The sequence below is a fragment of the Saimiri boliviensis genome, chromosome 13 (assembly GCF_048565385.1).
Source record: "Saimiri boliviensis isolate mSaiBol1 chromosome 13, mSaiBol1.pri, whole genome shotgun sequence".
In the NCBI taxonomy this organism is placed as follows: Eukaryota; Metazoa; Chordata; class Mammalia; order Primates; family Cebidae; genus Saimiri; species Saimiri boliviensis.
The window spans coordinates 86,605,940-86,626,835 of record NC_133461.1 but is presented as its reverse complement, the minus strand read 5'-3'; the positions used below and the strand labels follow the sequence as shown (position 1 = coordinate 86,626,835).

The 20,896-nt window shown below is 35.9% G+C and overlaps 1 protein-coding gene across 4 annotated transcripts in view; it reads left to right on the top strand.

Annotated features, from left to right (window-relative positions):
- The window catches only part of TNKS (tankyrase), a 196,608-nt gene that overhangs the window by 150,513 nt on the left and 25,199 nt on the right, over window positions 1-20,896 (top strand). For all 4 annotated transcript variants that reach the window (XM_074383914.1, XM_074383913.1, XM_074383912.1 and 1 more), the window contains exons 15-20: window positions 2,222-2,387; window positions 3,828-4,047; window positions 4,348-4,457; window positions 12,824-13,012; window positions 16,315-16,552; window positions 17,128-17,210. In XM_074383914.1, coding sequence (XP_074240015.1) covers window positions 2,222-2,387; window positions 3,828-4,047; window positions 4,348-4,457; window positions 12,824-13,012; window positions 16,315-16,552; window positions 17,128-17,210 — 1,006 coding nt within the window. The remainder of the gene's footprint in view (window positions 1-2,221; window positions 2,388-3,827; window positions 4,048-4,347; window positions 4,458-12,823; window positions 13,013-16,314; window positions 16,553-17,127; window positions 17,211-20,896) is intronic.

Sequence of the window (20,896 nt, the reverse complement as noted above, 5' to 3'; positions counted from 1 at the left end):
TCACGCATGTAATCCCAGCCCTTTGGGAGACCGAGCTGAGCGGATCACCTGAGGTCAGGAGTTCACAACCAGCCTGACCAACATGGTGAAGACCCTCTACTAAAATTACAAAATTAGCCAGGTGTGGTGGCGCATGCCTATAATCCCAGCTACTCGGGAGGCTGAGGGGAGAATTACATGAACCTGGGAGGTGGAGGTTGCAGTGACCTGAGATTGCGCCATTGCGCTCCAGCCTGGACAACAAGAGCAAAACTCCATCTCAAAAGAAAATAGAAATGTACAGTATAGAAAGTGAAAATTTCCTGTCAGCCCACCTCATGCTCAGAGATACAACATTAAAATGTTGAATGTATTCCTCCAGATATTGTAAATGCATAGACTTGTGTGTGTGCTGTGGTGGTGGTGGTGGTGGTGGTGGTGATTTTTAACACAAATGGTGGTGCCATCCTATACGGTCTGCTTTGCAGTTTACTTTTTTCCACCTGGTAGTATATCTTGAATGTCTTCCCATATCAGTACTTAGTAGTCTGTCTCATCCTTTTAATGCTTGTGTGTGATGTTTTATTGCATTATATGAATGTTTTTATATAGTCTGTAAGTTATTGTTTATTCCCCCTTTGTGCTATTAAAAATGTACAATCAGCCAGATATGGTGGCTCACACCTGTAATCCCAGCCCTTTGGGAGGCTGAGTCGGGCAGATCACGAGGTTAGGAGTTTGAGACCAGCCTGGCCAATATGGTGAAACCTCATCTTTACTAAAAATACACACACACAAAATTAGCTGTGCATGGTGGCATGTGCCTGTAATCACAGCTACTTGGGAGGCTGAGGTAGAAGAATCGCTTGAACCAATGAGGCAGAGGTTGCAGTGAGCCGAGCTCGGGCCACTGCACTCCAGCCTAGGCAACAAAGTGAGACTCCATCTCAAAAAAAAAAAAAGTACAATTTCTTTTAAAAAGAAATCATCCATCCCAGAGTCATTAGTATTCCTAGAAGCATAATTTTAGTTTTACTAATTCAGATACTCTCTATTTTATATTAGTTTGCTAAATTAATTTATCTAGACAAGATTAAGGCAGCTACTTAGAAGTATGAGAAAGGTATTTTAACTGATATGAATTCCCATATTCTGAGTTAATTTCACATCATCTCAAAATAAGCCAGTAGCTCTCTGTGTAACTACATAACGCAGCATAGTAGAATTAAACTGCACGATTTAGACATCATTGTGTCATTATGTATTTATTTATTGTTTAAAAGGAACACATTAGACATGAATATTCACTAACAATATCACTAGTGCTTTCAAAGTGTTATAGTGCATTAGAGAGCAGTCAGCATTGCTTCTATTGTCCATTTTAACACTTAGCATATTTCATCCCAAAACTTAAAAAAAAAAAAAAAGGGCACTATCTCTCTAAGTAAAAAGGCACTTGATACTTTGCTTCTGCCATCTGTTAAGTTCAACATTTTATTTTTTTGATTCACTCTTCTGTGGGAGCATCTTTTTGTCCTTTTAGAATGTCAGCTGCTTACTAATCAGAACTTAGACTCCTCTCTGAATAGTTTGCCCAATTTTTGTCTGACTAGAACCTATAATTGGCATCATCATTTTTCTTACTGAATACTTTTCTGAATCACCTGGATTGTGAGTTTTCATTGTTTGGCACCCCAGTATTTAAACATGTGCATGGAAATCACTATTTAATCACTATGATTTAAACAAGTTTTTATAAAGGTAGAACTTGCCTAAATAAGTTAATTGCATTATATTTTTTATAAGTAAGCATACAATTTTCATTAGTAAAACTCAAAGACAATCTGGGAGATGATAAAACCAGATTATTAATGATTAAAATCAATTCGTAGTGTTGCTCTTAACATAGCCAGAGTGAAAATTTGAATTAAAAATATTGTGATGAAGCCTTATTCTATGGCTGTATTTCTACACATATTTTAAAGATAAGGATTGCTCTAAGTATATATCCATCCTTGAGAAACTTAGGAAAAAGTCTTTACATTGAAAGGACATTTTTGAAATTATTACTCCTTATTTAGAAATGGGTAACTATATCTTAAAGACCAGAGGTGTGAGTATTTCTTTTTGAGCAGTGTTCAGTATAGTCAGTACCATGGAAGAATGGTATTATTTTTATTATAAGAATCATTTTAACTCAAATATTGGTTTTATGACTTTAAAACAATTTTCTTTTGTTTAGCGGCTTGGTGCCCCTTCATAATGCCTGTTCATATGGACACTATGAGGTGGCTGAGCTTTTAGTAAGGCATGGGGCTTCTGTCAATGTGGCGGACTTATGGAAATTTACCCCTCTCCATGAAGCAGCAGCTAAAGGGAAGTATGAAATCTGCAAGCTGCTTTTAAAAGTACGTACTTAAAAAAATTATAAAATATAAACTGATAGTATATATATTTTGGTTATTACTTGAAATTAAGTTGGGGTATGTTATTCTATTAAGAACAATAGTGCTGTAGAGACTGCTCTCATTTTCTGTTCCACAGAAGACTGTTTATGTGATATGATACATAGCTTGGAGTAGTGCCTAAAGTGAATATCTGAAATGGTTTGATTAAATTCATGTCATAAAAATTTAACAAAATAGGTTTTAGAAAGCTGAAATATTTTGCATTGTTTATCTAGTACCTACAGTATTAATATCGGAAAAAATTGTACAGGAGAAACAAGGTTTTCAATCAAATTGATTTTTTTTTCCTTATTGGCTATTTTACTATTGTTAACCAAATCATTCTTCATTAGCAAACATTAAACATTGTATCTTATAAGAACTTATTTTAATATCAGATTTTTATTAAAATATAATCTCTAAACAAAGTTGTTCATGTAGATTTAAGATATATGTAAAAGAGTAAAAACTAGTAGTTATATGAAACTAGTCATAATTTATGCTCACTTTAAGTTAAAGTATATTTTTAAAAAATGACCAGACATGTATTTATAAGATTTTCTCTTGCTCTTTTTTAACTGGAGAAAAAAATTGATTTGTTTAAACAAACTTCTCTCTTTACTTTAATGATATCAAATATATGCTTATGAATCTTGAGAAAAACACAATACCTGATACTTATTTCTATTATCATTAGTTGTTAAGAAATAACTTCCAAGTCATTGTGAATGTATTGTCTAACTTGACTTACAACTCATTTCCACAGTGAGCCCACAACAGTCTGTGACTGACCCATAATAAAAATTACTGGCTTCCATTTACCTTATTTAATAGATATGGGTAATTAAACTTTAAAAATCTATAATTTTTAAAACATTTATATATAATTTCATGATAGGTATTAAGTCAGGATAAAAATATTAAAAATATTACCAAACTTTATTCTTACTGACAGCATTTAGAATTAAGTCCTTTTTTACCAGTGTCTCTTACTGTACTCTCTTCTTTTTCATACCTACCAAGTATTTTTATGTAATTGAATCTGGTCAAAATTAATATCCATGCTATTCTTAAAAATAAAATAAGTTTCCAAAGATAACTTGGAGACTGAGAAAAAGTATATTATACAAGTGATCTCAAAGATACTTCACACTCTCCCTACTTTATCATCACCATTGATCCTGAAGATTTGACTGAGTAGTATTAATAGTTAGAAAGCTGATCCATTCTATTGCTAAGTAGGAATTTTGCAAAATGTTTTTCAAAATGCATATAGAGTAGATATCTTCCCTTGGAGGAACAAAGGTAGAGTAGGTTAAGTACCTACCTACCTACCTACCTACTTACTACAGGAAGATATTACAGAAAATAAAAACCCCATTTGGTTTTTCTTCTTTGTAGCATGGAGCAGATCCAACTAAAAAGAACAGAGATGGAAATACACCTTTGGATTTGGTAAAGGAAGGAGACACAGATATTCAGGACTTACTGAGAGGGGATGCTGCCTTGTTGGATGCTGCCAAGAAGGGCTGCCTGGCAAGAGTGCAGAAGCTCTGTACCCCGGAGAATATCAACTGCAGAGACACCCAGGGCAGAAATTCAACCCCTCTGCACCTGGCAGGTAAGTGTCTCCAATGCCTCCACATCCTGTTTTCCTTTCATGAGTACCTAATACAGTTGACTAAAATATGAAAGCCATGCTGAGTGTAAATGGGACTACTTAGTAAAATGCTTTTGATTGACATTGGTTTTTATAATTTCTTATTGTGAAGTACCTGCATTATGTGGTAATACTATTAGCTTTTGAAACAAAAGGTATTAAATCCTTAACATTTTCTGGTCCTTATTATTTATATATGCATGTTATTTTTTTCTCTTAAGCTGACATGTTTCCTGTATTTTTTTTTTTAACTCTAAATAGCAGGCTACAATAACCTGGAAGTAGCTGAATATCTTCTAGAGCATGGAGCAGATGTTAACGCCCAGGACAAGGGTGGTTTAATTCCTCTTCATAATGCAGCATCTTATGGGGTAAGCATACTAAAGTTAAAATCTAGAAAACTTCCCTGGCATTTATGACTTAATTAAATGCATACTATGCATTAAGTAAGTAGATACCTAACTTACAGCATGATTTAGCACAATTTTAATCTTCTGTTCAGTATTTTGGTGTGCCTTCCCAGCTAAGCTTAATTACCTTGTGGCCAACCATTATGCTTTTATTGCTTTTTGGTCTCTGCACATTATCAAGCACAATAATAGGCATGTAATAGATGCCCAGTTTATACTTATCAATAAAGATAGTATTTTTTAACTCTACCTCAAGTAGATTTTTAAAACTGTAAAAACCGTGCGGCTCTTATATAGGCATTGAAAGAATGGTGGCTTACATTTATCATCAACATCTTAAAAATATTCGAGTAGCCAGGCACAGTGGCATGCACCTGTAATCCCAGCTATTCAGCAGCTGAGGTGGGAAGATTACTTGAGCCTAGGTGTTCAGGGCCAGCCTGGTCAACATAGTGAGACCTCATCTAAAAAAAAACAATTAAATGGTTGAGCAGTTGATTGATATATATATGGTTTCATAAAGTTGGAATTACTAGCTAAAACCTCCCAGTGAAAGTCCAGAGTTATCCTTTCAAACACTGTCATTGGTTGTAAGAGGAAGAGAAATTAATTGCAGTGCCTTGATGCCATATGTCAGCACTGACTGACTGGAAGTAACTAAGGCCCACTCAAGCCTGATGGCTCACTGCAGAAATAAGATGAATGCTCATGTGCTTGACAATTCATCCACTTAATCCCTTCTTGACTGTAAAAACTCACAGATGCTAGTTTATACATACCAGGTATTCTCACAGTTGGAATCCCTATTGATAGAAGGTGGTTTCTAGATTTGCGAAAACCTGACAAACTATAAATAAAAACCAACCAAACCTACCTTGATTACCGTATTCTTTCTCCTACTACATTCTCCCTGGCCCTTCGTAATGAGACTGTCGTCTCTCAAGCCCCTTCTACAAAGACCTGTATATCAGGAAGATGACAAATCTGAGTGGGGATACATTTAAGGAAAGCAATAACCCAGTTTTTTGAGAGAAAATTATGCTTCCAAGTATAAGTTAATCAAAAGTATCATATTTAATAACTATAATATTAGTACTGAAATCCTCTTGAAACTATAGTATTTAAAGTTATCTTTCCAAAGATGAAGAATCTTTTATTAAAACTCATGGAAATTTTAACCTTTCTTCATATAAGGCTCTCAATTTCACTGAACAACAAAGACTTGTACCAAAGGTCCAGCATGGTAAATATTTGCTGCTAACATACTACATATACATTTACATGTAATTCTTGACCCTGAAATTATAACTATACATGTATATCATTTGGAGACTAATTTTCAGCACTTCTTAGCATAATTCTTCTCTTCATATGGTATTCTACTAATTCTTTTGCTAAGCTTCAGTTAAGAGTTTATAAAGCCAATGGTATCAGTAGAACCGAAATTAGATCTTTGATCCTCCCTGTAAACCTATTGTGAATAAGGATAGGTGATGGCCATAGAATTATAATAATGAACTGATCTAATAAAGCTTATGTTATACTATCAACTCTGTAGACTACAGTAGATCCCATACCTTGTGAATGTAGGGAAGTTCTACTCTATTCATCTTCACCTTTCACAGTCTTTATAGCAGTCATAGATAAAGCAAACTTAATTTATAAAGTATTTTACCTTTTGATCCTCATTATTCTGATGGCATAGCATTAAGATGTATTCTACTCCGTTAGTCTTCACCTTTCACAGTCTTTATAACTGTCACAGAGGATAAAGAAAACTTAATTTATGAAGTAAGTATTTTACCTTTTGACCCCCATCAGTTAAGATGTTACTTACTGTACATGTATGTCACTTGATGACCACTCTGAAGAGAGTAAAATGTACAGTGGTTCTCTTGTGGCTCAAGTGTTGTAATGTAGCATGGTAGTCGACCTTGTCTAACTTCAAGTTCCCTTGAGGATGTCTTGCTGTCAGCTGAAGAGTGGTGTAATGCAATTAGTCTCCCCACTGGAAGCCTACTGTTCCATTTTCATAAACTTAATTCACCATTACCCATAACTCCTCTTCTCCTTTTCTAATTCCAAGTGAGAAAAAATAATGAACACTTTTTTTCACTATCTCTTTTTATGTTATCTTCTTTTTACGTTTGTTAAATCCCTACTGCTTAGCTCTTTGTAAATGAAGGTAACTTACTGAGGTGAAAATAAACAAAAAATTACCTAGGCTGTGTAAAGGGGATTTGATAGAGGTTTTGATCAATGTGGTTCATCTCATCCTGGTATGGAATAATGCAAATGAGCCGGATAATGTGTTTATAGCAGGTAGTTTTACTTCATTGTGAGGGTGGATTGATTCACTCTAAATTTTTTTTCGTGTATTAGACTTGTAAATTTAAAATTCAGATTTCTGTGAGTTGACTGTCACTTTGGTGACAAACTTTCACTTTGGTCAGATACATGAATGTGATAATACCATTTTTTTTTTAACATAGTCAACCCACTTCCCTCAGCAATCTCGCATGGCACACAGTGACTCTCTGATAGCATTTTCCCCATTCATAATCTCAGCTCTGAAAAATAATTTTATTTAATGTCATTTATAAAACCTATAATCTATTGTTAGAAACCAGTCAGTAACCATATTAAGTCAGTGTTTTTCTTAATCTCAATTAGTAGACTTAAAGTAAGGCTAAGTATGGTGGCTAACACCTATAATCCCAGCATGTTGAAAGGTTGAGACAGCAATACGGTTTAAGGCCAAGATTTTGAGACCAACCTAAGCAACATAGTGAGACTCTATCTCTATATAATTATATTTTAAATAAATAAGTGTTTCAGATATAATTAAGTACTATTTATTAGTACTTCTTAAATATATATGACTATATATTTAAGGATATACATATATTCATATATTTAAGGAATACTAATATTAGCACAATATAAAAAGTTGAAGAAGCTGCTTTGTCTCCCATAAACTAAAGGGTAGTTACAACTGTGTTTCTGTTTATTTGTAGATTGACAAATCTGTGTATCTTTCAAAAGTTCCTTTTTATGCATTCTATCCATATCCCTTGTCTGGACATTTTAGTGAAATCACAGGGTTCCAGTCTACATTTCTATTAAGATGGCAAAACACTGATTATGTTGTATTCATCCCTTGAATTTGATAATGCTTGAACTATCTAGGCCACGTATAATCATTTTGTGGAGTAGGTTTTCTGTGACATATCATCTGGAATAGCACCTCTATACTGAAAATTAAGCAATTTATAGAGCAGTTGGAGGTATAGTGTTAACTAGTGATCTCTACTTAAATAGTTTCTTCTTCCTAATATTATTCTCTTTCCCATTTTCAGCTTAGAAGGAAAATGGCTCTTGTGTTTTAGTCTGGCAAGACTCTAGAGGCATCTGTGGTTTAATGAAAAAGCCTGAACTTGGGCTCTGAATATCTGGGATCTAGTCTTTCCTCTTCTGTTTTATAACTCAGTGGTCTTCAGCAAGTACCTTAATTTTTCTCATCTTTCAGTAGTAAAAGTTGGATTCTAAGACCTTTCCAAGTTATTGTAATGACTAAATGAGATGGTGCATGTGAAAATTGCATTATCTAATGTAAGGCATTATAAAAAGGAAGATAATACTGTTATAAAATAACTTGCTTCATGGCTAGTTGCAATGGCTCATACCTATAATTCCAGCACTTTGGGAGACTGAGGCAGGAGGATCACTTGAGCCCAAGAGTTCAAGACCAGCCTAGGCAACATAGCAAGACCCTGTTTCTTCCAAAAAATAGATATATTTATCTATTTTATATATAGATATACATAAATATGTACATATACATATATCTTATATACATATACAATTAGTAAATAGCTTCCCACAGCTCATGTACTGAGCCAGTCAAAATAAGGGCTACATTACATGTCACTCCTACATCTCACAGTCTTAGGAATAATCTGTATATGTGACCACCGCAATACTGTATTAAATAAACACAGATTAATTGACTAGCCTGAGGATGAAATAATAATTGGAGATATCTGTGAAATTACATAGTTGTTTACTTATGCAGTTATTTATTGATCATTATTCCTTGATACATATTTATCATCTTTTTTCCCCTAGAGAGCTCAGTCTGCTCTCTGTGTGTCTTTGAGCCTTTTTTGTATAAAAAGAACCTCAGTTTTTTCAAATGGAGAAAATAATACGTATTTAAGAAGTTTCAGTAAAAATTACAAGTTTCATGAGAGCTGGTATCAGTGGTAGTGTGTTTGGTGTTCTTTAAATTATAGAACTGTGTTTGGTATTCTTTATATTATAATACTCTGTATTATATTTGAATGCATGTTTATACAAGAGAGTTAATTTTTCTGCTAGCCAGTAAATATGTAAAACATTGACACTTATTACCACAAAGCATGTAATTTTTTTTATCTCATAAGAGTAAATCAAATGGCTGATTCATTTCCTTTCAACTGTTTTCATTTTCTAGTGCATTCTCTAAAATGGATAACATTTGGGCAATTTCATGACATAATTGTGATAAGGCCTCTTTACAATTAAATAGCTTTAACTGAAGCCCAAGCACATTGCTTTCCCCTACTTCCCACCTTTTTAAAATTAAAGGCTTTCCAGTCTTTTTATGTTGTGTTTGTCATTTAAAGCATTTTATGTTGCAGCTGGATTCTGAAGCTATGTTAAATTGTCTCTTTCTCCTGGAAACATTCCAAAAGAGATCAGTTTCTTTTCTGGACCTTCTAGTTTAATACTTTGCTATATACTGTGTTAAATAGAACTAAACTGCTATTTATTGAATTTGTCAGCCTTAAATTTCAGTTACTATTTTTGCCTCAGTGGTCTAGCTATTTAAAAGAATTAAACAGCTTAAGAACTGTGTTTTTAGTCTACTCGGGTAGTAATACACTCCTTCCTGTTCATTGGTCTTTCAGACATTTGTCAGAAAATTTCACGAGCATGTAATTGGTTTGTCCAATAAACTCTTAACTTCAGTATCAAGAAAATGCTATTCATTTTATACACACATACACAAACACTTAATATTCCTTGGACTTTTTGACATTTTGGAAGCCTGTGTAAATTAGTCTACCAAATTATTTTATTCTGCCAATAAACCTGGGAATTCAATAAAATTAATCATCAGAAACACAGTTTAAATAGCTTATAACTTCACTGGGGAGAAGCTTGAAATTATTCCATGCTTTTGGGTTAACTTAACAAAAATTGCTACCTTTTGTCAACATACAGCTTTTGAATAAGGGAGATAAATTACTAGGTTTAGTTTTGTTTTAGGGGATTTTGATAATACCACAAGTGGTACCTTTGTTTTGATCTTTTGTGTTAGAAAGTTTAAAAATAATTTAAGCTATAAAATTAATTTTATAGTTATATTATAATCCCAGAAGAATTACAAAATATATCCTGTTCTGAGAAGCCTTAGCCTGATTATGCTGCTTTGTTTGTTTGTTTGTTTGTTTGTTTTTGTTTTTGGGGTTTTTTGTTTTGTTTTGTTTTGTTTTGTTTTGAAATGGAATCTCACTCTGTTGCCCAGGCCAGTGTGCAGTGGCACAATCTTGACTCACTGTAACCTCCATCTCCCAGATTCAAGTGATTCTCCTGACTCAGCCTGCTGAGTAGCTGGGATTACAGGTGTGTGCCACCACACCCAGCTAATTTTTGTATATTTAGCAGAGATGGGGTTTCTGTCATGTTGGCCAGGCTGGCCTCAAAACCCCTCACCTCAAATGATTGGCCTGCCTCGGCCTCCTAAAGTGCTGGGATTACGGACGTGAGCCACTGCACATGGCGTCTTTTTTTGTTTTTGGGGGATTTTTGCTGCTTTGTATTATTAGAGCAAATGTGGAAACTTTCCTTAGTAGCTGACTGATCTGTACTTTTCTTTTTAGATAAATGTTCTTCACTTTGTTTTCAGAAACTACTACTCCTAAAATTAGGAAATACAGATATTTATATTACATAAAGTTAAATACTTCCTCTGAAAAAGTACCTGTTCGTTTTGAAGTGCGTGTCTTCAAGAGTGCATAGAAGATTCTTTCTTAGAAAATAGAAAGCGACATGCATTAAGTCACACCTTGGGATTTTCTTGGCCTTTCCTGTTCCCATTCTCATAAATGTCTTCTTTAAAACCCTCAATGTATGGTACTTGAGCAGCAGCATGAGTTAGAAGTGTATTCTCAACAGATAATGTACTTTTGAGTTAATTATCCAAACTGACCAAGTTATGCCTGGAAATGTATCTGTCAGGGACACATATGTGCCAGTTGCACCAAATTACAGTATATTGGCATTGAAATGAATCTCAGAAATAATTAAGTGGTAACCAGCCTAACATCCTAAATGTGTTTTTAAAAATATCCAAGTTATTTTTAATATTATTAAAAAGTCTGTTTGTTCAATCAGTGTTGCCTGTTTTTGTAATTGATTGTCTTAGCTTATTTTATAAGGATTTCTGGGAAGAAGCTGAAGCCTTTTGCTTTATGGAGCTCTTATTTGAGAGAACATGGTCTCCATGGAACTTTCTCCTATAATGGGTTTTAAAGTCCTGCTCCTTTATAGTCCTTCTCCAGCTTCTATATCTCCTCTTGTCTCCTTTGAGGACTTTTCTTTTCCAAAATATTGTTACTTTCAAGGTTTTATTCACCTTGCAATTATCTTTTGGTATTCCTTTCCTTAATGAGCTCATCTATCAAATAGCTACAACTATTAATCCACTATTCCATTTTTGTATCTCCCTGGAGCTCCTATCCCCAGTGCTCGGCCCTCCATAGGTATTGAGCAATTGGTTGGTTGGTGGACGAGCAGGTGGCAGAGTGAATAAGTGAATGATGCCCCGTTGACTGTGCGCCAACCTTTTCTGACAAACCATCTACAGAATATCATTACTTTGATGTTTTACCTCAGAAGCTACCTACCTCAGTGAACCTTATCCAAGAGTTTCATGTACTTGAACTTTTTTTTTTCTTGAGATGGAGCCTTGCTTTGTCACCCAGGCTGGAGTGCAGTGGCGTTATCTCAGCTCACTGCAACATCTGCCTTTTGGGTTCAAGCTATTCTATGCCCCAGACTCCTGAGTAGCTGATTACAGGCATGTACCACCATGCCCAGCTATTTTTTTGTATTTTTAATAGGGATGGGGTTTCGCCATGTTGGCCAGGCTGGTCTCGGACTCCTGATCTCAGGTGATCCGTCCACCTCTGCCTCCCACAGTACTGGGATTACGGGTGTGAGCCACCGTACCTGGCCCCTACTTAAACTTTTATAACTCAATTTCTGTTAATAGTTCTGCCTTTTTTTCTAATCTTCTAGATTCCCCATCTCCCCCCAACAAAAATGTAGTCATCTTTGACTTTTCTCTCTCTCTGTCTTCTGTTGTGAATTTGGCTTTCTAAACCCAATTTTTTTTTCTTTCATAATTTCTCAGATTTAGCCCTTGTTTTCTATTTCTCTATGACTGTCACAGTTCAGCATCTCATCTCCTCACACCCAGGTAATTAGTGTGTCTATACTGCTAACATTTCCTCCACCCCTCAATCATTTAGACATAACAGACCAATTTTTATAAAATGTTATGTTGCTTTTTCAAAGGCTGAAGAAAAAACGTTGAGAATCTTTGAGATAAGTATTTCAGCAAATCAGATTGCAGTAGGTTAGAAAAGAAATGGAAAGATAAGAGAATCAGTGTAAATAGAATGATTGAAAAGTTTGGCAGATAGATTAGACCATTAACAGAAGACTTGAATTAGGTACTAGTTTCACTTTACAAAGCAAACCCCTTTACATAGTATTTGTTTTTTTAAAAAGCTGAATATATTAGAAGGATAAATTAAAAAAAAAAAAAAAGCCCATGAACAGTTACACTGCAGGTGTCCCCAAACTTTTTACACAGGGAGCCAGTTCACTGTCCCTCAGACTGTTGGAGGGCCGCCACATACTTTGCTCCTCTCACTGACCACCAATGAAAGAGGTGCCCCTTCCTGAAGTGCGACGGGGGGGCCGGATAAATGGCCTCAGGGGGCCGCATGCGGCCCGCGGACTTGGGGACGCCTGAGTTACAGGGTAAAAGTGTAATTGTGGAATTGAGATTTTGGAGGACGTAAGACAAGATGGAGTCCAAAGTATAAGTAGAGGACTGAAATACTCCTTTTATTTTTTTAGAAGAAACTTCTGTTAAGGATGAAAATGGAGCTATAGAAAGAGTGAATTGTTAAATAAAAACAAGTATACACAATGGCGCTTTACCAGATGATCTCGTTCTTAACTCTTTGTATCCTTTTCTTTTTCTTCAGCATGTTGACATAGCAGCATTGCTGATAAAATACAACACGTGTGTAAATGCAACAGATAAGTGGGCATTTACTCCTCTCCATGAAGCAGCCCAGAAAGGAAGGACACAGCTGTGTGCCCTGCTGCTAGCACATGGTGCAGATCCAACCATGAAGAACCAAGAAGGTCAGACACCTCTGGATCTGGCAACAGTAAGTCCTCATTTCAGATACTGGGTATTATTCATTGTACTTTCATAGATGATATTAGATTCTCAGGCTCAGCAGCTTACTTTTAATAGTGTTTATTTCACTTAGAACAAAGATTTTCTTCTGAAAATTTTTGAAGTTCACACTTTTTCTAGGAAAATATAATTTAACACTCTTTAGGCAAACTAAACAGTAAGTTAATTTAATTTTTTTGCCATTCTTAGCCTGCTGGGAAAACATGTATCATAAGAAAACACATTTTTAGAGTGTACCTTAGAAAAATTGTATTAGTAAAATATCTTGTACCTTCTATATTTGGCATATTATTGTAGAGCAACTAATATAATTTACCGACCCTGTGAGATAGTCAAAGAAAAATTAACTCTGGACAGTATTATTTAACTGCAAAGTTAAACACTACGTCATCTTCTCTGAACTTTCTCAAAATCAGGGAGTTGCTATATAGTCACAATAATTTCTCATTTTTTTGAGCCAAAAATGTTCTTTTCAAGATATGTTCTGTTTTATTTATTGCTGAGTAACAAACTGTTTCAAAACACTTTGGCTTAAAATAATAATGATTTATTATTTCTTATGATTCTGTATGTTGGCTAGGAGGTTCTTCTGGTCTTACCTGGGGTCACTTGTACAACTGCATATGGTTGGTGGCTGGGGGCAGAAACCTAAAGATGGCTTCACTTATATGCCAGGGGTATTGACAGACACGACTAGAAGGCTGGAGCCTCACTAGTCCCATGTGGTATCTTATCATTAAGTAGTCTTGTTAGAATTTCTTCACAGAATAATTGCATCTCAAAAGGGAGAAAGCAGAAGCTGGCATCGTTCTTTAAGGTTAAGCCTGGAACTGACATGCTGTCACTTCTGCCACATTCTGTTGAAGACAGCTTAGGTTCAAGGTACAGGAAAATATATCCCACCTTCTTTGAAAGGAAAAGCAAAGATTTTATGGCCGTCTTTAATCTGCCAGTCTTCCCTGTGAACACAAATTAAATCTATTTTTCCCACATTCAAATTACATTCAACAGGGGGCAGATAGTCATCACTGGGTCCATAGCGCAATTCTAAAATTCAGTAAGGCACTTGTTGTCAGGGCCATCTACTCTGGAGTTAGGGAATGGTCCTTGATTAGTGACCATTTCTGCTTCCAGGGGGTGGATCTCTGTGACTGCCTTTTTTTTTTTGTTTTGAAACATAGTCTGGCTCTTTCACCCAGGCTGGAGTACAGTGGTGAGAACATGGCTAACTGCAGCCTCGACCTCCCAAATTCAAGCCATCCTCCCACCTCAGTCTTCTAAGTAGCTGTGACTACAGGCACATACCACTATGCCTGGCTATTTTTTTTTTTTTTCTTTTTGTGGAGACTGGGTCTTGCTATGTTGCCCAGGTTGATCTTGAACTCCTAGGCTCCTCCCTCAGCCTCCTTTCTCTGCCTCCCAAAGTGCTGGATTACAGATGTGAGTCACTGTACCCAGCCTCTGTAGCTCTTGGCTGTGCCCTCTGAATTATTCTTCTCTTTTTATAAGAAATGGATCATACAGCCAAATTACTTTCTCAACCTGTTTTCTGTTGCTAGAAATTTGGGGACATTGAGCCTTTTATCATTTTAATCTGTCTATTCCTTTTAGTTCAAACTAGTAAAGCTCCTCCTTTATATACTTTTGGATTTCCCTTCAAATTACACACCACTCTATCAGCCAAAAGCCCAGCCCACAAATCTTTTGAAGACAGGACCCTCTCTAACATGGATTCCGTCAAGATGCAGTGGGGCAATACCCATAAAATCCTTTGAGGCTCTTTTATTTAGCCAAAGGAGTTCACAAGGTACCACCTTAGAGGGTCTTTAAAGACTTTGAGGTAATATATCTATTACTCTAGTTGATTTTTATTCTGAAGCCGTGTTTTCCTGTCAGCACCCTGGATTTGACCTTTGGCTTGAGGCTGTTCCTTACTTGGAGAAACTTTTCCTAGTGGAAAGGCTGGGAATGGTGAATAATTTTATTTTCTAACCTAGCAAATCTTGGGTGAATACATTTCCTTAAAGAGAACTAAACAGTTCTTTTCTTAGTTCTTTTCTCCCTTCCTGTACCTTATCATGGGCAGATAAACACACCAGTCCAGTTGGTGAGGCAGAATTTGTTCTGGAAATCTCCTTAGCCAAATTTAGAAGTCTGTTTAGGTTCATGTTCTGCCTTCCATAAGACCTCATGTGCCAGTGCTGTCAGACATTCTGCTCCACAGCATCAGTCCCCTTTCTCTCCCCTTCAATAGCACTTGCCTGTCTTCTACTCACAGCCACCCTCAGCAGTCACCAGGCTACCCTTCATGCCTCCAACCAAAGCCACATGTCCAGCAGTACCTCACTTCCAGGTATCAGTATGCATTTCATTTCTCTATTGCTGCATACCAAGCCATCCCATAACCTAGTGAGTGTTTCCACATGATGCTTGTTATTTCTCGATTTCTGGAAGCTGACTGGGCTCGGCTGGGCAGTTCTGCCGGTTTTGTAGTTAACCTTCACCTGGGAACTCAGCAGGGGCTGGAGCTTCCAAAATGGGCTTTCATCCTTCAGGGCTCTCCCTGCATAGTATATCATCACTCATTAGTCTAGCCTAAACTTCTGTACAGCATGGCAGATGGCTTCTAAGAAAGTAAAAGTAGGCACTGCCAATCCACTTAAAGCCTGGCTCAAAAGCCTCAGAACATCACTTCTTCTGCATTCTATTGGTCAAGACAACTCACAGGGTAAACCAGATTCAAAGGGAGGGAAATTCAAGTTAAGGCATGCATGATGGGAGGAATGAATTGATGGCTGGCTGTCTTTGGAAACTGTCTCCTGCATACTCGAACAGCAGTTGCATCTAATACTTAAAAACTGTAAAGTTTATGAATAAATGAGCCCAATTGAAGTGTCATACCTTTGAAATTTTACCACATTAATTGTACATGAAATTATTAAGTGTGAAGTAAATAACCAGACTATTACAGCTGTTTAAACATGAAATTTAGTAAATATGGAAATTTTTTCTAAAGAAGGGTGACAGTTAACACTGAAAGTGCTTGTTTTTAATGAAAGAAGAAATATTTTTTAAAAATTACGTTGTTTCTCCAGTTCTATCTATTGAAACTATTTGGAGCTGTAGATAGGAGAAGGAATAATCAAAAACCAGTAGGGGATAGTGAGGCATTCATTAAGGAAAAAATTCACAAAGCATTTGGTTCTTAGTGAAAAACTTAGCATTTTAATATATAATATTATCATGGTTTTTTTTTAATCATTTTTTTAGGCTGACGATATCAGAGCTTTGCTGATAGATGCCATGCCCCCAGAGGCCTTACCTACCTGTTTTAAACCTCAAGCTACTGTAGTGAGTGCCTCTCTGATCTCACCAGCATCTACCCCCTCCTGCCTCTCTGCTGCCAGCAGCATAGATAACCTCACTGGCCCTTTAGCAGAGTTGGCTGTAGGAGGAGCCTCCAATGCAGGGGATGGTGCCTCTGGAACAGAAAGGAAGGAAGGAGAAGGTGAGTAGACCCTGGGAATGGTTATTGATTTATACCTTTTGTTAGTGGAGCAGAATTTCTGTATATTCTAGAGCATCTACTTACAACCAGAATGTCTTCTTGAACCACTGGGTGGATCTTATACTGAAATTGTATCAGAACACACCTGAGAAGTCATTTTAGGAATAAAAATTAAAATGATAGCTGATACATTTAGATTTTTTTAATTTATTAAAACCTTTAGATTTTTCTATGTAAGTAGCATTCTATAATATAAGAAATACTATAATTAAAAATTAGTATTATAATCTATACTTATATTTTTATATATTAATTACAATAATTTATAATTCTGTATTCTTACCACAATATTAGAATTAATACAAATGCTAACTTGATAAAGATAAAACACTCTGCTTTTACTTCTCGTCAACTTCAGAAATAAAGTATCTGAATTAAATCTATGTATTCTGTATTATTTTATGCCATGTAAAATCATCTGACAGCCAAGGGTGTCACAGTCATAACTTTAAATGGATACTGAAATTTTCTTTATACAATTCTTTCTGAGAATCTTTAATATGTTTCTGTTTTAGTTGTGGGTCTTGACATGAATATCAGCCAATTCCTAAAAAGCCTTGGCCTTGAACACCTTCGGGATATCTTTGAAACAGAACAGGTAAAAACTCTTGTATATATTTGAGTCATTTAAATTAAATACTAAGAATTAGGCTGGATGCAGTGGCTCACACCTTAATCCCAGTACTTTGGAATGCCTAGGCAGGATTGCTTGAGCCCAGAAGTTTGAGACCAGCCTAGGCAACAAAGCAAGACCCCTATCTCTACAAAAAAATGTTTTTAAGTTAGCTGAGTGTGGTGACTTACTGGGTGTCAGTAGTCCCACCTGCTAGGAGGCCAGAGCAGGAGGATCACATGAGCCCAGGAGTTTGAAACAGCAGTGAGCTGTAATTTTGCCACTGCATTCTAGCCTTGGCGACAAAGCAAAACCCTAGCTCAAAAAAAAAAAAAAAAAGAAAGAAAGAACTCCTAATTACCACCCACCTCTTTCTCTTTTGCTTCTTATGAGCTATGTTTAAAACCACAAAACATTTCATAAGAAGCCAGAGGAGCCTGGTATTTTATACTTCTTCCCAAAATTGTCTAACAAATGAGTCTTTGTTATTTTATCTTTATAAGCAACTTAGCAATATGCAGTTTATTAAATGTGAAAACTTAGACCATACAGCTACCTCAAAAGAATGTTTTCAAACATTCTTGGTTGTTTTTTTTTTTTCGGAAAAGCATCAGGCTTTATTCATCTCATTTCATTATTTATGTGACTAGGCTACTGAAGCAGTTGCTCATTAATTCGAAAAGCACAGTAGTACTTAGACCAGTGCACCTTCTAAAAATTACCCCTTTATGAAGTTTCTGTTGTCCAGTTGGAGTTTTAAATAATCTTGAACCAAAAATCGGCCATACATTCCAATAGACACATCCTATTTTGGGATACATCTTAAATGCCTATGAAGGTCTAAGGAAGGAGTCATCATTAGGACATTTACAATTTAGGATTCTTCTGTTTGTTTCACTGTTTTTATACAGGATAATGAGTTCTAATATTGTATGCTTTCATTATCATGGTCAGCTTTAACTACTGAATGATAAGTTAAGTACTGAGTTTAAATGGGCTATTGATATACATGAAATTTTGGAATGAGAAAGTGTTTAGAGAAAATTATTCTCCCAGGTATAGGGATCACCCTTGTATAATAACACCCATGTTAGTCCTCCAGCCAGGGAAAATAACTTGTTACAATTTGGGACAACTGTAATAGAATGCTTGTAACTTAAAGTGTACCAAAATCTGCCCCTACGTGTAATTCGTTTGTTTGGGGCTTATGCTTACCCTGCTTTACACAGCGATGTAATCTCAAATCTACGTATGTATTAAGTTGCATAGAGATATACTCCCTTCAGAGGCTCTAGGGGAGAATGTATTCCATGCTTCTTCTAGCTTCTGATGGTTGGCAGCTTCCTTGGCTTGTGCCCATGCTACTCCGGTCTGCTTCCATTTTCACATGGCCTTCCTGTCCTCTGTATCTCTTCTAAGGACATTTGCATTGAATTTGAGGCCACCAGTATAATCCTGGGTGATCTCCTCATCTCTAGACCCTTAATGTAATTTTATCTGCAGACACCCTTTTTCCAAAGAAGGTGGTATTCACAGGTTCTGGGGATTAGAACATAGACATACCATTTTAAGGACCACCATTCAGCCCACTGCAACATAATGTGGCCCTTTATATCTTTTCAAGACCTAGTCAACTTATCAGAGGTGTCACCCTTTCAACAACACACCTCTACAAATCTTCCCCTATTTTAGAATAAATCTGTGTATTTTTTTCAATTATTCTTTATATGACATAATTTTCCAGTATTTGACTGGCCCCTTTGGCCTATTATGCTTCCCTTCTAGGCTTATAGTCACTTTGGAGTTAACTTGAAAACCAGGTCTTTTTTTCTTTTTGATGTCAGTTATGCTGGTTTTTCTTCTGCTTTTTTTAAGCTACATTTTTCATTATAGTTTATCCCTCTTAATGATACGAACAGTTGAGTAGTGATAGCATTGGACTAAAAGAAGATCTTAATTCTAATTATTTTTTACCCTCTTACTTGTAAAATTGGGCTAAAAGACATTTAACCTATCACTTCCTTGACCTGTAAATCCTAAGACCTACAAATTTTCAGATAGTTAAAATTCTCAATAATATTGTGCTGCTCTGTCAGTTTTTAATACAGTGAAGCATCATATATGCCTTTGGTCTAATGCAGACGTCCCCAGACTTTTTACACAGGGGGCCAGTTCACTGTCCCTCAGACCATTGGAGGGCTGCCACATACTGTGCTCCTCTCACTGACCACCAATGAAAGAGGTGCCCCTTCCTGAAGTGCGGCAGGGGGCCGGATAAATGGCCTCAGGGGGCCGCATGCAGCCCAAGGGCCCATAGTTTGGGGACGCCTGGTCTAATGGTTAGGACTTTATAGACTGCCGTAATCATTTACTTTTCCAACCATTTATTCATCCTCTGTTTTGGAGCTTTCTTAGGAGACCATTCTAAACAGTAAGAGTGCTTTATCCTTATTCTGTAACTGAAGCTGTGAAAGCTGTTTTAAAACCATTATACTCTGCTGTTCCAATATTACAGCTATAGCCATTCTTCCTAAATCATATCCATAGGAATTGTAAAATTTCAAACACATCTTTGCTGAATAAACCAAAGACCTAATTCAAACAAATAATTCAAATTTACTGATGAAAGTTTCCTAAAGAACATTAGTTTTTCTTCTTTTAGTCAATTTGCAGTGTGATTTTATGTGTTATTTCTTCTTTTTAACTTTATATTATATAGTTTCTTTGTCAATAACTGACTGCCTGTGGTATTTTTATCACATTTTATTGATTTTAATAGTTTAATAGTTTAGTCTCCCAGTCACTCCTTCTGACAGCTTGTCCTGGTTTCATCAGTTACATTGTTCTTTTTTTACTGCAGTTTTGTTGTAAGTAAGTGGTTCCATTGATTTTTCTTTTGGCCAGAATAATTTCTATAACCTTTTCTTGATCAATACATAGACTATTGCATTTAAAGCATATTACCAAGTACAGTTCCTTTCCTCCAGACAAGTGATACTACCTTTCTTTATATTGAACTGTGTTTGACTGTCTTCTGGCCCAATCGTCAAGCAATCAAATTTATTTTTATTTTAATTGCAAATGTTGTTTATCTAGCCTTCCATTATAAAGTAATAAATTTGATAATCTTTTCCATAACTTTAACCCTTAGCATTTACTCCCATTAGCATTCTATATCAGTAATATGTGATGATGGTCAACATATCTGTATAGTGGGGGAAGAGTGAGTGTGCATGTATTGTATTCATTTAATTCATGTCTATTTCGCTTAAGCCAGGGAGCCATTCTGTTTTCTGATATACTTTGACATGCTTATATGTCTCATTGCCTGTGTTCCTCCTCGTGGATACCAGTGGAGTATGGAATGTAGTTATTTTATTTCTGGTCCCAGAAAAAAAAAACCCCATCTTCTACACATCATAGCCTTACCTCCTATCTTCACAGTTACTCTCTTGGAAGTCTCTGAACTTCCAAATTCATGTTTCTCATAGATACTTTGCCAAGTTCTATATTAAATAATATATACCTGTATCCTTTCTAGTTAATTAAATACAATACCCATGTGACTTTGGTCCTTCCTTTATAACATAGCTTCCTACCTATGAACACTTTTTCTATGGGAAAGACAGATTTTATTTACATTGCAATTCCTGGAACATAAATGCTATCAC